Source organism: Pseudorasbora parva, chromosome 8 (assembly GCF_024679245.1).
Source record: "Pseudorasbora parva isolate DD20220531a chromosome 8, ASM2467924v1, whole genome shotgun sequence".
Lineage (NCBI taxonomy): Eukaryota > Metazoa > Chordata > Actinopteri > Cypriniformes > Gobionidae > Pseudorasbora > Pseudorasbora parva.
Genome location: NC_090179.1, coordinates 19,936,803 through 19,954,313, shown reverse-complemented (window position 1 = coordinate 19,954,313; position 17,511 = coordinate 19,936,803). Strand labels below are relative to the sequence as shown.

Below are 17,511 nucleotides of genomic sequence, written 5' to 3'. Positions count from 1 at the left end.
TTCTGTTCTGTGTAAACAGCACACACAGTACAACTTGTTTACAGAGAACAGAAGAACTTTGCTCCCTTATTGCTGCTGTTTTATTGATTTATATATTTTATATGACAGTTAGAGCAGTCATGTGTGGTGATTCCAAAAGAATATAGCCATAACAAAGGTATCAATATGCAAAATACAACATGTAATCAACAACAGGTAATAAAAAAAAAAAAACATTTATTTAATGCAGAAGCTATTTTCTGTGAATGTGCAGAGACTTACAATTATTTGCTGCTATAAGAAAATAATGAGAAGAATAACAAAATGCTATAAATGGTATAATATTTTGCACTTCAAAACTTCAAACTGTTTATGATTACAAAAATAACATATAACGGACAGTTTTTATCAACATTTAAATGTGTAATTTATACAGAAAAATTAAAGCCCAAGCTTTTAAAGAAGTTGAAAAGATATAATTGTGCACAGAATATTAAGCAAGGTCAACTTATTTGGAGATTAATAGCCACAAATACATAGAACTGCTCGGATGACTCTGAGATCACATGGTTAATTAGTGCTTGTCTTCATTAAACATATGTCACCTCCTGCTGGTACATGATTTACATGAGTCCAATGTCTTCTGAACAATCAGTCTTCAGATTAAGATGTTTAAATGGTTTCCATTTCAGCACACTATGACTGAATTTAAAAAGCAGCAAAATGAGAGAAACTGTCATCTTTGTGGTCCAATCATCATTTCTTGTGTCGGGCAAAAAATGATTCAAAACACATGAGAAATAAATTAATACATTCAAGGGTTTTATTTCAAGTTGATCAGTAAATCAAATAAATCTGTTAATCTTATTCAGATATTTCAACTGTAAAATTTAAAAGGCTGTCAGTCATAACAACATTTTCTTACCTGAGTATTTCCAATTTACATCAAGAATACTTAGTAAAACGCAGCAGAAAGCAGCTGCACTCCTAGATCCCCAAGTTCATTCCCAGAGAGATCCACGTATTTTAGATATGAGTGACCTGATCCCAGAACAGAAGCCAGAGCAGCACAACCTGCGTCTGTGAAACCACAATGCTTCAATCTGTAGAGAGAGAACAGCAAGACGCTTTTCACTTCCTTATCTTGAAAATTTGGATCAGTGCAAAATGTTCTTTATTATTTTTTGTAATACTTAGAAATATTTTTCTAAATAGTTCTTCTATATAGAAATATTTCTTAGAAGTATTATACAATTATAGGTTTGTGTTATTTTGCTTTGTTGTGGTTGTACTATAAATATATTCCACAAAAAAGACAGGAGGGTTTTTTTATAGGTATGGGAAAGAAAGGACAGGGACTGCTCTTGGTAGATTGTGTTGGTCATTATGGAAATTATCCAAATGTGTCTGCTTTCTTTAATTTCTGCATCATTGGTAGATCACAAACAGAATTTTCCACTGCCATCTGGGCTTTTTGGAATAGTGCTGTCATGCTAATTTGCCCTATTTAGTAAATCTGGCCCTTGAAATCATGAGGTCTGCATAAACCCTACCACTAGGCCACTTCTCCAACAGCATTTTTTCATAATTGTTCTGTAAGTCTACCACATACTCCGTTTTATTCATATACTGTGCTCTTATGTGATTCAACAATAATATTTGTTTAAGATGCAAGCATCTTAAACTAACAGATCAAATTGTCTATAATTTACTTTAATATCTCCAGTTTACAGCGGGGATCCTCCAGTCCATCACACAGCATCTTCACTCCAAAGTCCCCTAGTTTGTTATCTGACAGATCCAGCTCTCTCAGGTGTGAGGAGTTTGATGTCAAAGCTGATGCCAGAGCAAAACAACCTTCATCTGACACTTCACAATCATTCAGCCTGCAGAGAACAAGAACACACTTCACTCTTTCTGTTTATTCTATAGAGGAACGACTCTAAAGAGAGTCCACGAACACAGTTCATCATGTAGATAAGTGAACACTACAACATTAAAAAACTTTTTTATTGAACATTTGTGGATTTGCTTCAAAACAGCGGTAATAAAACACATGTACTAATGTGTTTAATAGGAGAAAATGTGGTTAAATACCTAAGCACTTCCAGTTTACAGTGAGCATTCTCCAGTCCAGCAGAGAGCAGTTTCATTCCTAAATCTGAAAGTTTATTTTTAGACAGATCCATCTCTCGCAGTTTTGAGGAATTTGATCTCAGAGCTGAAGCCAGAGCAGCACAACCTTCATCTGTGAAACCACAACTTACCAACCTGCATAGAGAACAATATCAGATGAGTGCAGAAGGTACATCTTCATTTAATACTGACTTCAATCTTAAACTTCTTGCTAATATGCAACCTTAGATGTATGGTTTACAAAGTCAATGTAAACTATCTTCCAGAATCATGAGCAATTTGGCAAAGTTAAAAGGTTTTTCACATTATATTTATCCCCTGGATTAACCAAAGTTTCAGACTTAAAATTTTGAAAATAGGTTAGCACTGCTGTTATATCTTGGTCATGAAACCTACTCTAGTACCGCAAAAGTAATGCAAACTTAAAATTAAAATGCAATGCTGGAGTTGTTTAGCCACTGACAACCAATCAACAACCAAACAGTACTTGCCTATTTATCAATGAACTTTATACAGCTGCAGAAACTTTCACACACTACTTTTAGTGCAGAAAACAGTAATAATAATAATAATAATAATAATAATAATAATAATAATAATAATAATAATAATAATAATACAAAGGTCTATAATTTATATAAAACTATAAACTGTTATTTATGTTATGTACTACTTATATATTCTGATCAGGCATAACATTATGACCACTGACTTAATAACATCACAAGGGACAAACACAGTATTAGGAAGGTAAACATGTTATGCATAATTCGTGTATATAATATTATTTAAAACTATAATTTGCTCCTTTGCATTTTCCTTCTATACAGGTATGACCCAAATTCAAGTATAAGATACCAATAATTATCACTTTGATCTAGAATAGATGAAAATAACAATTTAGTTAAACTTTTGAGAATCAGAGCGTTTGTAATACTCAAAGAGAAACTTACATCAGTTTTTCCAGTTGGCAGTAATGATTCTGCAGCTCATCAGCAAGCATATTCACTCCTGAATCTTCTACTTTATTTCCAGTCAGATCCAGTTCTCTCAGTTGTGTTCTTAGAGCTGAAGCTAGAGCAGCACAACCGTCACATGTAATACCACAATTCACCAACCTGTTAAAAAAAAAGAGAAAAAAAAAAACAGCCACTGTGACCTAGAATAACTTCAATGAACAATGAAATCAAATTCACATCACAATGAAAACTGATGTGTCTTATTGAGGGCTAACATACAAGTGAAATTCAAATTTGGATCATACTTAAATGTTGTAAGTTTAGATAGATGACTCTCTGGTCCAGCAGAAAGAAGCTTCACTCCAGAATCTCCTAGTTTATTCTCAGACAGATCCATCTCTCTCAGGTTTGAAGGCTTTAATATCAGAGCAGAAGCCAGTGAAACACAATCTTCATCTGTGAGATCACAATCATTCAATCTGCAGGGAGAAACATTCCTTAGAGTTCAGAAAAAAATATCCTGATAAAATAGGGATTATACCCTAACACTTATTAGTATTTAATGTATGCTTATATCCAGAGCCCTCTGATTTCCTAGATGCAGAAAATGGATGGAATGGTGGAATCAAGTCATAAAAAACAGAATTTACTGTATAACATGGAATTTCACAGATGAATGTGGATGAATAAATCCACATAAAATAGAATAAATACACATATAATACCCCCCCCCACACACACACTGAAGCTTGCTAATATATATATATATATATATATATATATATGTATATATATAGTCTGCGATAATATTGTAATTGTTGTTTTAACAATGTGCGATCTGACATTATCGAGTAAGTCCCTCACACCCACCCAGAGAGTGCATGTATTCACTACGTTATGTAGGCTTGTAGATTAGACTAGTGCAGAGTGCATACTTTCACTGTGATTTAGTCAATATTTATAGAACTTTATAGTTAATGAATATCAAACAAAGAGTGCAGTTTTTCTTCAGGTATTAGCATGATAACAAATGTGATATTGATTGTATGCAAGTTTACAAAACAAGAAGTTAATATTAAGTGACTTACATTTTAGACACCTTATTGACTGTTTTTGCTCTATTTCTCCACCGAAAATAATTCAAAACAAGGACACAGCACTGTAATTACATCTCTGAGCAAAACATGGCAGTGTTTTCTTACTGAATGAATCAGTATTTTGAATGAATCAGTTGAATCAATGATTCAATTACTAAGATTAAGACAGTCAAATGCTTCGTACCTTGAGTGAATCAGCCATTTGAATGAATCAGTTGAATTTTAATTACTCACTCATTAACAGTGACCTGCTGCTAGCGGTTTGCATTTCACAGTTAAAGTATCTTTTATGTTTAGAATCATTTCAAATGTTAATATTCAACGTTTTGTTTTACACATCAAAACATTATTTATGCATGACTGCAGGTTATTAATTTGTCACCTCTGAGCTGCATTAAACAGTCTGTGTAAATGATCTAAATGCCACTTCAGATGCAGTGTTTCCTCTGCACTGAAAAGATGAATTTTGTTGATACTTATTTAATTTGATTGGTAACAGCCCTTTTGTGTCTTATTATTATAATTAATTCTTAGTAAATGTATTAAATTGACACAAGAGATTATGCATGTATCTAATTAGGTTTAAAAAAAATGTATATAGTAGGGCTGTCAAAATTTACGCGATAATAAAGCAAATAAATTTGAATGGTACTTATTTTTATTAATGCGTGATTAAGGCAGCGTGCATTTTCTGTTTGATCCGTGGCATATCCCATAGTTGGAGAAATCGAGATAAGCCATAGATTTAAGGATATGCAACAGCAACCTATATTTAGTCCGAGATCGTATGGAAGTGTATGCACACTACACTGTCCATGTCAAGAAAGGTAATAAAATCATCATCAAAGTAGACCATGTGACATCAGTTGGTTAATTAAAATCTCCTAAAGCATCGAAAATACATTTTGGTCCACAAATAAGAAAAACTACGACTTTCTTCAGCATTGTCTTCAATCTCTTCCGCGTTTGTTTTCAATCCTTAAATAAAGATTCAAACTGTTATGAATCAGCGTATTGATTTATCATTTGGATCGCATATGTCACGTGATTTCAGCAGTTTGGCAGTTTGACACACGATCCGAATCATGAATTTAAGGAACATACGAAACATAAATTTAAGGTACATTTAGAACTGATAAAAATGTGTGATTAGGTTATAATAAATAGCTAGTTAACTCATGACAATCATGTGATTAATCACTATTAAATATTTTAATCAATTGACAGCCCTAGTATAAAGGTAAAAAAGATTATTTCTGCCACAGCTGTGCACTGACCTCCACACAGAATATGAAGAAAATTATAAACTTTAGGAGTCAGCTGACCATGGCAGTCACTTGTTGTTCACTTGCTGCCTAATATATCCCACCCACTAACCGGTGCTGTCAGTGATCTGTCAGTGCTGTCAATGATCTGTCAGTGGTCGTAATGTTATGACTGATCGGTGTGTGTACATATCTCACAATGATTAAAAAGTATAGGGCTAACTTAATAAAACTCAGAAATACTTATTTTGAGAACCCGTTCAATTGCAAGTCTCAGAGCGATGATCTTACTTCAATGTCTCCAGTTTACTGTAAGAACTCCCCAGCTCATCAGAGAGCAGCTTTATTCCTAAGTATCCAAGTTTATTTCCAGACAGATCCAGGTTTCTTAAGTGTGATGGGTTTGACCTCAGGGCTGATCCCAGAGTAACACAACAGTTATCTGTGATATCACAACTGACCAACCTGCAGAAAGAACAATAAAACACAATAACACTTTTTATCTGTTGTCTTTCTCAGGTCAGTAAACCTGAAACATTCAAAGCTCATATACATTCAATAAAATATAAAAATGAAAATAGCTTTGCCTTAACTACAATGCCGAATGTGACTAATATTTGACAGCTTACTTAAGTGTTTCAAGTTTACAGTAAGGCATCTCCAGCATAAGACAGAGCATCTGTACCCCGAAGTTTCCTAGTTTATTCTCAGACAGATCCAGCTCTCTTAGGTGTGAGGGGTTTGATCTCAGAGCAGTAGCCAGAGCAGCCCAACCTTAATCTGTGAGATTACAATCATTCAGCCTGCAGAGAGAACACCAATAGACCATCCCTTAGTTTAGGACACACAGCTCATTTCAGAAGATTTAAAACTGACTGTAAACACAAACAGGTAGTATGTCTTTACATTCTTGGTATGCACATTTGGGTGTCACTATGGTTTAAAACTATAACTATAATTCTGTGAGATTTATTGCAAAAGACCACAACGGCATGATCTTACTTCAGTGTTTCTAGTGTCCAGTAAGGATTCTCCATTGCAGCAGAAAGTAGCATCATTTCTAAGTAACCAAGGGTATTCTTTGAAAGATCCAGCTTTCTCAGGTGTGAGGGGTTTGATCTCAAAGCAGCCATCAGGGCATCACAACTTCCATCTGTGAAACTGCAATTCACCAGTCTAAAAAAAAAAAAAAAAAAAAAACTTTTTACCTTTGTTTGAGTTAAAGACACATTGATATGTGAACCTGTTAACTCCAGTGGATACATCATTACCCAAAATCACAATTAAAAGTCTCATGCTTTAATGGGTATACAAAGTGTACACACCCATGTTCAAATTGCAGGTTTTTGAGTTCTAAAAATTGTATTAAAAATTGCCAGATTTTTCCAACCTTTAATGTGGTATTGAAACCAAGAATATGAAAGTAGAAACATAGAAAATAGAAACATAGAAAAGATAAAAGTCTAAATATTTGTGTTTGGGGTCATTTTCATGCTGAAATTTCACCGGTATTTGGCACTATCCATAATTCCCTCAAATCTCAATATTCAGACTGTCAGTCCAAAGCCAATTTTTGTACATATAAGTTTCAAGCTAAATTTATATGTGGTTTGAAATACTATGAGAATTTCTGGAAATCCGTTTCTGTCTTCGCATTTTGTGTGGTTAATGTGACTTTCTCATGGTACGTAAAGTGTAAATGTCAGATATTGTTATAGAAAACGTATTAAAAGTCGCTGCTTAAACAAGGTTCTGTTGTTGCATGTTTTGATGACAGCACAGAATAAAGTCCCTCATACTCACACCTATGTTTCTGCCGCTGTCGTAGAAGACGCAGTAGTCCAGCGAAGCAAAGTGGCTAAACATTGTTCTGTTGTAAGGACACCTTCCCTATAACAAACCCCTCTGTGTTGCGGTTGCTGTTGTTTTCGGTGAATCCCTACCAACGGCATTGCCATAAAAACCAATGCAGGTATTCCGAAACGTGGGATTTGAACAGTTGCAATACACAGTGTGGACAGTCAATACTTTTAGATCAGATTCCAATCGAATACACACACACACAAAATGTGTGACAGTATGAACGTAGCCTGTCCCAACAGAAAACAAGCAGCCCTATAACTCGATGATTGCCGCTCCATGCTTCATTGTTGGTTTACAAGGACCTTTTAAAATTTAAGCCAAAAAGTTTGGCTTCCTTTTGCACCCTCCTTTAAAAGTTGTTATCTTGTATTTTCCAATCTATTTCTGACAGAAGACTCGTTGGCCTTGGCTTATTTTCTGTGAGGAATATATATCAGAACACATTTTCAATGACCACACACTGTACACCCCCCCTACACATTTATATTACACACAGGATGTTCGGGTCCACTGGACCCGGGGCTCATAAAAGTGTGGAAATTGTAGGTCCTGTTTACCTTTACTCTGTCCTCCTCCGGTCAGGGCCTGCTGTTAGTGTGTGTGTGTGTGTGTGTGTGTGTGTGTGTGTGTGTGTGTTTGTGTGTGTGTGTGTGTGTGTGTGTGTGTTCATGTATATGGTTTATGAGGACACAAATATGTATAATGACATGGATATTACAACCTAAACATGGTTTATGACGATATCTGTGTCCTCACACTAAAACATACTAAATGGTGTTTTTTTTTAATTAAAAAAATACCAAAAGTTTTCTGTGATGGGTAGGTTTAGGGGTAGGGTTAGTGTAAGGGGATAGATTATACAGTTTGTACATTAGAAAAACCATTATGCCTATGGAGAGTAACCATACACCACATATCCAAGTGTGTGTGGTGTGTGTGTGTGTCTGTGTTCCCTTTATCGAGGGAACTCAACACTGCGTCGTCGAGTGACGACACTCTGGGAACGCCCCCAGCGTGACGGCTCTGAAGTATGAATGAAATCAGCCACCAATCCGATTGGTGCAACGTCATGACGTAGTAGGCGACGGCGTACGCGGAAGCTATAAGAAGGCGCCGCCCCAAACAACAGACAGTCTTTGCTCTTCAGCGAGGCGCTCTGTGTGAATATTGTTTGTCTATTTACTGTTGTCTGTCAAACCAGTCCTTATTATAAGCATGGCAAGCGAGCAGTTCAGAAGGTGTGTTAATCCGTGCCCGCGCTACATTACGGGCTTGGACACACACCAGTTGTGTGTGCAGTGTCTCGGGACGCAGCACGCTCAGGCGGCGCTTGAGGGTGCCGCCTGCAGCGAGTGTGAGAGGCTGCCGCTCCGGGTGCTGCGCTCATGGCTGGCCGTGTTCTCTGAGAGCGGCCAGGCTCGCGAGCCCCATGGATCTGGTCCCGCGTCTGTCGAGGCAGCGCGGCGGCGTAGATCCTGGGGCTCACAACTGGATCTCGCGACGGGAGGCGGGCATGCTGAGGCATCTTCCCAATCCTCGTCCGATGATTCAGACGCTCTTCCGCCTCGTGAGGAAGCCCGCGCCGCGGCTTCTTCCCACGAGGTCGATAACCCAGTGCTGATGCTGTCTGATTCCGAGGGATCAGATCAGTTCAGCCTGGAGGCGGGCGGAGTGCAGGTGAATTCACCTCTTCACTCTCCCGCTCAAGAAGAGCTTGTGGATGTGCTGACACGTGCTGTGGCCAAACTCAACATCGACTGGCCACAGGAAGAGGTGGAAGTCCAGCCTGTGAGCAGTTTGGATGGACGCTTCTTCAAAAAGCGTGTTCAGCCGCCACGCAGGGGCTTGCCATTTTTCCCGGATTTGCACAATGAGTTGTGCAAATCCTGGGGAAAACCGTACTCGTAGCGCCTATCGACACCCCCAGTTCTCGACTTCGGGTGTGTTGTGGGCACGGCTGAAGCTGGCTATGGGACGCTGCCTCGCGTCGAGGAGGCGTTAGGGAGCTATCTGTCTCCTGAGGCAGCAGCGTCCCTGAAAGCCCCTGTCCTGCCCACCAAGCCATGCAGGGACACGTCGTCCCTGGTGGGCAGGGCTTACCGAGCGGCCGGGAGAGCTGGTAGTTGTCTGCACACCATGGCGGTACTGCAGACCTACCAAGCTGAGCTCCTCAAGGAGCTCGATGAGGGAGAAGGTCCGTCACCGGACGATAATACAGAGCTGCGGAAAGCTACCGACTTGTCTCTCCGCGTCACCAAAGAGACGGCCCGTGCTATCGGCCGCTCTATGGCTGGCATGGTGTGCGTGGAGAGACACCTCTGGTTGAACCTATCAGGGATGAAGGAGAAGGAGAAATCCTTTCTGCTGGATTCCCCGATAGCTCCTGTGGGTCTTTTCGGCGAGGCAGTCAACAGCGTCGTCAAGAGATTACAGGAGGTGAGGAAGCAGTCGGCGGCTTTCCGTCAGTACCTCCCTCGCCGCCAGGGGCCTCCTGTAGCCAGCAGGGAGGTCTCTGGTGGCCAGTGAAAAAAGCAGGAAAAAAGCAGTTTCAGAGACTGCTGGGACTCATGGCAGCAGCGTCCAACGTGATTCCGTTCGGCCTGCTATACATGAGGCCCCTCCAGTGGTGGCTAGGGACCAAGGGGTTCTCCTCGAGGGGAAAACCTTTCCCTCTGAGGAGGGATCTGCTGTCTCAGGCAGGGGGAATGATATTCCACCCCAGGCCAGAATTGTGGGATCTCTGGGTCTGGCCCTTGAGGGGGCACAGTACCTAGAGGAGGGTCTGCCACAAGAGGTCGTAGAGACCATTCTCAGCTCTAGGGCTCCCTCTACGAGGAAACTGTATAGCCTGAAGTGGAATGTCTTCGCTAGCTGGTATAGAGAAAGGGGGGTGAACCCAGTTGACTGCGCAGTCGCCTCAGTTCCTCCAAGACCGTTTCTCCGCCGGTTTGACCCCATCCACTCTGAAGGTGTATGTGGCAGCCATAGGGGCTTTCTACTTGCCTTTGGAAGGGGGCCCACTGGGCAGGCACCACTTGGTTGTACGGTTTCTCCGTGGGGCTAGGAGACTGAGGCCTGCGGCTCATCCCAGAGTCCCAGCTTGGGACCTGGCAGTGGTTCTCGAAGGGCTGGCTGAGGCCCCCTTCGAACCATTGGAGTCGGCTGAGGCAAGAAATCTGACCCTGAAGGTAGCTTTTCTCCTCGCTATCACTTCTCTGAGGAGAGTGGGGAACCTCCAGGCCTTGGCAGTCACGCCAACCTGCTTGGAGTTTGCCCCAGGCGGCGTGAAAGCTATCTTGCACCCCAGACCGGGCTATGTGCCCAAGGTCCCATCTACGGGGATGGGGTCAGTATTTCTTCAGGCTTTTCATCCTCCGCCTCACGCGACGGCAGAGGAAGCTAGGCTGCACCTGCTCTGCCCTATTAGGGCATTGAGGGTCTATCTGGACAGGTCAGCTCATTGGAGAAAGTCGGACCAGCTTTTGGTGTGCTTTGGCCCCCCCTAAGAAAGGGTTGCGTGCAGCGAGACAGACTATCAGTAACTGGATAGTGCAGGCTATAGCCACGGCTTATCGGGTGCGCAATATGCCTTCACCCATGGCCCGTGAGGGCTCACTCTACGAGGGGCTTGGCCTCCTCGGTGGCCCTCCTTTCAGGAGCCTCACTTATTGAGATTTGTGAGGCGGCGGGTTGGGCTAATTCACACACCTTTATAAGATTTTATAAGCTGGACCTCCCGGCTACGCCGGGTGCTAGAGTGCTTGCGTCTTGAGTGTGCCTGGTTCCCAGCTCCACACCAGGATGTGCGTGTTTCGGTGTGGCATAGTGGGTATTAACGTTCCCAGAGTGTCGTCACTCGACGACGCAGTGTTGAGTTCCCTCGATAAAGGGAACGTCTCGGGTTACTATTGTAACTCTTGTTCCCTGAGAGGGAACGAGACACTGCGTCTCGTCGCCACACCTACACGTAGAGCGCTCGCTTCATCGCAAAGGCTGTCTGTTGTTTGGGGCGGCGCCTTCTTATAGCTTCCGCGTACGCCGTCGCCTACTACGTCATGACGTTGCACCAATCGGATTGGTGGCTGATTTCATTCATACTTCAGAGCCGTCACGCTGGGGGCGTTCCCAGAGTGTCGTCACTCGACGACGCAGTGTCTCGTTCCCTCTCAGGGAACAAGGGTTACAATAGTAACCCGAGACGGTTTTTTGTGTGTGCGTGTTGGTGTTTGTGTGTGTGTTATGGGTGTGTGTGCGTGCATGAGTGTGTGTGTGTGTGTGTGTGCGTGCGTGTGAGAGAGAGAGATTGTGTGTAAGTGAGAGAGTAGCTACAAAAGTGAGTTTTGTTTCTACCCCTGCCATTCTCACACGAGGTTGCAATTCTTAAATGTGATCCAACAAAGGTAAAGAAAAAATATTAACCAAATATGCTGTATCTATTGCTTGTAATTGGGATGAAGTAAACATCTGTTGAGTATTTTAACATACATTTTTTGATTGTGTTGAACTAAAAACCCAAAAATGCAGCGGGTCCACCAGACCCACGAACACTGGCTGTGTAACAAAAATATGAACACCACACAAGGGTTAAAGGGGTGGTTGCATGCGATTTCACTTTTTTAACTTTAGTTAGTGTGTAATGTTGCTGCTTGAGCATAAACAGTATCTGCAAAGTTACAGCGCTGAAAGTTTAATACAAACAGAGATTTTGTCTTTTAAAGTTATGGCAGTTTGCCTACAAAAACGGCCGGTTTGGACTACAGCGAGCTTCTTCCCAGGATGGTGACATCATAAACCCTTGCTAGTCACGGCAGATGTGACTTCTGCCCGTAATGGCGTGGCGTTTCCGGACAACATGTGCTTGGCACTTCAGCCAATAAAAATATAGGAAACTACATTTGGCCATCTATCCAATCTAAGACCATTGTGTTTTTCGGAGGGATGGGCTTAATAGAAGCAGGAAGCAAACGAGCCGTTCAAAGTTCAGTGGAGACAGCAGTGTGGAATAAAGGTAACATATAAGTAAAATATGAAGTATTAAAAAAAGAAGTATTAAGCCGTGTTATACTGTGCCCCATAAACACAACCAAGCCTAGAAAAAAAAAAAAAAAAAAAAACACGGAACCACCCCTTTAAGGAGGTCTATCTCATGTTTGACACTCCAATTCATGATCTTACTTCAATATTTTCAGCTTCCAGTAAGGATTCTCCATTACAGCAGAGAGCAGCATCGTGTCTAAATAACTAAGGCTGTTCTCAGACAGATCCAGCTCTCTCAGGTGTGAGGGGTTTGATCCCAGAGCAGAAGCCAGATCAGCACAACAATCTGTTAAACCACAACTCGCCAACCTGTAGAGAAAAACCCCCAAAACAAAACATGATGCTATACAGGCTCATATATATTTGGTCTGCCAAATCTTAACTATGTCTTAAAAACACTTAGTAAACCAAAAGCAGTGTCATATTAATACATAAATATTTAATTATATATATATATATTTAATTATATATATATATATATATATATATATATATATATATATATATATATATATATATATATATATATATATATATATAAAACATTTTTTTCAATAGATAAATAAATAGTCATAACTACATAATACATAAGTAAATTAAAAAAAATCACAACTGTTCAATACATAATGTAATTAGCATGTTAGGCTACTTTTTTTGTTCTTTTATTTAATTACTTATTGAATGATATTGACACACATTGATGCTTTTGATTAAAGATTTTTGATCCTCCTTAGGATATAGTGAGCATCAGACAATAATAAAGACTTCCTCATATTTAATACTCAAAATCAGGATCTTACTTCAGTTTCTCCAGTTTGCAGGAAGGATTTCCCAGTCCAGCAGAGAGCAGCATAATTTCTAAATGACTTAGGGTGTTCATTGACAGGTCCAGTTCTCTCAGATGTGAGGCGTTTGATGCCAGAACTGAGGCCAGAGTACCACAGCCTTCATATGTTATACCACAGTCCTTCAGTCTGCAGAGAGTACAATTAGACATTCTTCACTGTCAGGGACTTCCTTTACAAATAAAAACTACAACCCTACACAACTGTTCCTATAGATTCCTAATAGAAAACAAAAAACAAATATTTTTTCCCCAAATGTATATATTTTTAAATGGCAAATTAGTTTAGTAAACAGTAGAATACAAATCTTTTTGTAGCTTGTAACATTGTGTGGCCATACAAATTTTTTTTTTATTTTTTTTTTTTGAGAAAGAGAGAGAGCCAGCTCAATTGTAATATCAATGCAATGGGTTTTGAATATGTTTTGGTAATCTTACTTAAGCGTTCCAAGTTTAGAAAAATCATTTTGCAATCCAGCACGCAGCATCATCATTCCTATGTCCCCGATTTTATTCCCAGACAGATCCAGCTCTCCCAGATGTGAGAGGTTTGATTTTAGAGCTGAAGCCAGAGCATCACAACCTTCATCTGTGAGACCACAATTATTCAACCTGCAGAGAGAAAAGTGACACACTACTGTATCTCAAAACACAGCCTGAAATCTAGAGCCGATTAAGAGAAGTTATTACATGACATTTTTACTGCACAAACAAATAGGCCAAGTAAAAAAAAAAAAAAAACGGTTATTTTTAAACTGATGATTTACCTCAATGTTTCCAGATTACAATGATGATTCGTCATTGCAGAAGAGAGCAGATTTAATCCTCCGAATCTATGATAAAACGTAAGATCCATTTCTTTCCAGATCCGTTTTGAAAGGGTGGATGATATCGGAGGACCACAACCTTCGACGACACAATTCAGTAAACTGTTGAAACGCATAATGATATTTCACTCTGCAAATAGCACATCTCCTCCTAACGCTATAGCCATCTCTGCAGATATAGAATGATGCTTAAAAACAATGTCTTAAAATACTAAATATTAAAACTAAGCATGGATTTCAGTCAGTTAAATAAAGTCATATGTAAGAAAAGTAACGTTTAAACTGTACGTATCAAAAACAGACGTAGCCCACTTCATCGATTCTCAGAGAACTAAGTTTCGTTTTCGATTCCTGTTGTTCGTTTACAAGAGGATGACATTTCCCCCTTTCCCCACATAACTCCATTTGATGAGAATAAAGATGATGCGTGCAGCAATACATACGTTCAGAGGAAGTTCCAGATGATAGTGGCTGTAACGCCAAAGACTATATAAGAGGACTTTGTGTAATACAATTGCAGGTCCAGCTGGCCAATATAATGAGTTAACGAAACCTAAAACACTGTGCTGTTCACATTGATTCCTGAAGGTGGCATTGTTTCTATCCGTATAGTGCAAGAGACACGAACTTTCAAACTTGCTATCACATTTTTACAACTATTGCTTGCTATGGAGGATTTTGAGTAGATTTTGAGTGTTATAAATATATACACTGTCAATAAATGAATTAATTCATCATTGTCTTGATGTCAAGCAGGATATTGCTATAATAATAGACACATTAGTTTCACAATAAATCAGTTCAATATTTAAAAACAACCTACTGATTACATTAACTAAATAACTACATAAAAATGTGTCTGTTGACTGTTGTGTAGACTTTCAATGTAAAAATAAATAAAAAATAAGTGACTGATCATATATATATATGATTTCTTAATGAACAATATTTACTTATTACTACTTAAATATCAGTAAATTGTAAAAATATGAATTATATGTATAGTTTCCAGAGCTTTAACCAGCACCTGCCAGTGTAAGTAAAATTAAAGGAAATGTCCTCTTATAAGGGAATTACTACACACGTACCTCAAATCTTGCTTTTCTGGAAATAGTGCTTTGTTGATGTAAAGTTGTGTAAACTAAATCTACAGTTAATCAATGAGATGGTGTTGTAAACATGCATGCACATATACAAAAATACTAGAGCTGATAATGATAATAATAATCGATAATGAAAATCATTTACAACTTGTCTCATTATCGATTAGTCGGGTCTGTCCTCTGTGCATGGTAAACTTCCACCAGTGAAGCCAAATTATATAGCACTGAATGTGTTAATTTCTTTGGACAAAATGCATCTGAAATGGTGGAATGGAAACACAGTGAGCTGCTGCTGGAAAGATACATTACCCAAGTGCCCAAAACATGAGGATTCTTTATTTTAAGCTATTTTTAAGCTAATGCATTAGCGTTTAACATACCCTTCTCATGCGCTTTGACAGATGCATGCATGTCCTCAGTGCAAAACATACATTTTACAGGTTATATCCTAATCTGTAAATGCTATTAATTCATGTCAGTACTTCCATTACATGAAAACGCGTCCTGATAGTCTGCATTAAAGCTTCAAACTTCTAACAGACAGAACGCAGTATTGAAGGAGAAAATACTCAGTGCAAAAAAATCAGTACAATAATACTGTAATTAATTTATGTATAAGCCTTATTGTTATGTGTGTTTGTTTTGTTCTTTGTAAAACCATGGCTAATTGTTAAAAGGGTAGATAGCTGTGTCTCATTTCGTTAAATTTCGAAGGCTGCGTCCTCCGAGGACTCGTCCTGTGTAGGATGCAGTATAAGGAGTGTCCTCAATCAGAATTAAACGAGACGTCCTTTGCATAGACAGTAAAAGAAATGGACAGAGCTACCCCATTGACGTCAACGGGCGGAATGTGATGTCAGTAAAGGAGCACTCACTTCCTGATGGCTGAGCGAACTGCGCAGACTCAGACTGAGCTTGACGACGTGAGCCTCCTGTCGGACAGCTGTAGGTCTTCTAGTAGTTGTGGAAAGTGAAATCTGATACACGTTGTTTAAATAGTTTCTCCCGTTGCTTTTGGCTCACTATGGGCTTCTCCCCATTCTTCTCCCTTGACTTTATCAGACTTTATGTCTCCACGTCCCCCCGACTGTCTCATAGACAGTAAAAGATTGCCTGCGAGCGTCTCCTCAGATCTATACGGTAATTTCTCAACTGTGCGACAGAGTCGCGTTGGTTATGACGCAATCGTTAGCCTATTTTTACAAAAACAGCTTCTGCGTGGATAGCAATGGCCGCCCCTATGGGTGGAACGCTTTCCGAGTGCTAGATTACCCCCTTGGTCCTTTGTAGGACACACAGGCAGGAAGTATCACGTTGCTATGCCAACACGTTCAGCCTCTTTCCGCTCTCACAGCAGTTATATGAATAAAAATTATTTATAACTTGAAAATGACTGAAATGTTTCTTGTCTTGACAGCAATGTACTGTTCTAAACGTTTAAAATGCACTAAACAGTTGTAATCCTGTCTACCAAAACTATCTGTTTGAGGTAATAGAGCTTAAAAAAAATAATAAAATAAAGCTTGAACTACTTATTTTAAACACCACACCTACGCTCGCATGTATATCTGGCGGTGGCGCCGTTTTTTCATATAACATAAAAAAATGACGGTTGTTAACAGAGACGCAAAGAATTATCGGTTATCTCCAGCCGTGAAGGATACACCTCATGCACACTCTGAATTCCTGTCGCATTTGGAGTGTCCTACTCACTTTTTTGAAATGAGACGGCCTACGTATGCACCCTTTGAATGCGACCTCCGGAGGACGCAGCCTTCTGAAATGAGACAGCTACTGTTACATGTTTGGTCTATGTCTGTTGTGTTTTGCCCCTGTACTTCCTGGTTTTGAGTTTAGTCACATGTTCATTAGTTCTTAGTTTTCCCTCCACTATTCAGTTCCCTCGTTAGTTTAGTGACAGCTGTGTTTAGTTATCTGTGCCACCTGTCCCCATCGTTAGTCTAGTCATCAGTGTGTGTATAAGTTCCTTGTGTTCCGTCCTTTCTTTGTTCGGTCTTGATGTTAGTTTAGTTGATGTTATCCTTACGTTGGTTTAGTGTGTGAGGTGTTCTTGTAAAATCAGTATTTTGAATAAAGGCTCATTTGCATTGTCTTGAACTCTTCAGTGCTGCATCTACACGTAACAGATAGGCATATTCACTAGACTATGTATGTTTTATAGCACTCAGCTGACACATTTGTTTGAAGGACATCATTGGGCAGGATGTGAAATAGTGTTTTGTCAATAAAATTAAAAAGAGCTTTTTATCCGATTAACTGAAAAAAAATATTCGGCCAACTAACCGATTATCAAATAATAATGATCAAAATAAAACTTATAGTGCTGCAGTCACACACCTTGTAAAAACACGTTGACTTCATTCATTTATATTTGATTCTC

At 39.6% G+C, this 17,511-nt stretch overlaps 2 protein-coding genes across 6 annotated transcripts; both read right to left on the bottom strand.

Annotated features, from left to right (window-relative positions):
* Window positions 1-603: 603 nt before the first annotated feature.
* Window positions 604-6,196, bottom strand: LOC137084229 (ribonuclease inhibitor-like). The gene is made up of 8 exons (XM_067450285.1): window positions 6,066-6,196; window positions 5,728-5,901; window positions 3,380-3,553; window positions 3,069-3,233; window positions 2,077-2,250; window positions 1,692-1,865; window positions 905-1,082; window positions 604-741 (listed from the first exon to the last, which is right to left on the bottom strand). The coding sequence occupies exons 1-7, from the start codon at window positions 6,113-6,115 to the stop codon at window positions 935-937; spliced, it is 1,059 nt and encodes a 352-aa protein (XP_067306386.1). The 5' UTR covers window positions 6,116-6,196; the 3' UTR covers window positions 604-741; window positions 905-934.
* LOC137084230 (ribonuclease inhibitor-like) lies at window positions 6,122-16,934 on the bottom strand. Of its 5 annotated transcripts, none has more exons than XM_067450289.1 (7): window positions 16,824-16,934; window positions 13,948-14,086; window positions 13,619-13,792; window positions 13,137-13,310; window positions 12,475-12,645; window positions 6,439-6,612; window positions 6,122-6,239 (listed from the first exon to the last, which is right to left on the bottom strand). In XM_067450289.1, the coding sequence occupies exons 2-7, from the start codon at window positions 14,034-14,036 to the stop codon at window positions 6,212-6,214; spliced, it is 810 nt and encodes a 269-aa protein (XP_067306390.1). In that variant the 5' UTR covers window positions 14,037-14,086; window positions 16,824-16,934; the 3' UTR covers window positions 6,122-6,211. The 5 variants fall into 5 exon arrangements, with proteins under 5 accessions (XP_067306390.1, XP_067306389.1, XP_067306388.1 ...); XM_067450288.1 differs by lacking the exon at window positions 16,824-16,934 and adding an exon at window positions 14,451-14,571 and having other exon boundaries at window positions 13,948-14,109; XM_067450287.1 differs by lacking the exon at window positions 16,824-16,934 and adding an exon at window positions 14,451-14,565.
* Window positions 16,935-17,511: the final 577 nt, after the last annotated feature.

Coding starts and splice junctions, on each gene's coding strand:
- LOC137084229 (XM_067450285.1), bottom strand. CDS start 6,115: ATGCTCTGTCTTATGCTGGAGATGCCTTACTGTAAACTTGAAACACTT. Junction 3,234..3,379: donor TCTAAACTTACAACATTTAA/GTATGATCCAAA, acceptor TTTTTTTAACAG/GTTGGTGAATTGTGGTATTA. Junction 2,251..3,068: donor TGCCAACTGGAAAAACTGAT/GTAAGTTTCTCT, acceptor TTCTCTATGCAG/GTTGGTAAGTTGTGGTTTCA.
- LOC137084230 (XM_067450286.1), bottom strand. CDS start 14,123: ATGCGTTTCAACAGTTTACTGAATTGTGTCGTCGAAGGTTGTGGTCCT. Junction 13,793..13,947: donor TGTAATCTGGAAACATTGAG/GTAAATCATCAG, acceptor TTCTCTCTGCAG/GTTGAATAATTGTGGTCTCA. Junction 6,240..6,438: donor TGGACACTAGAAACACTGAA/GTAAGATCATGC, acceptor TTCTCTCTGCAG/GCTGAATGATTGTAATCTCA.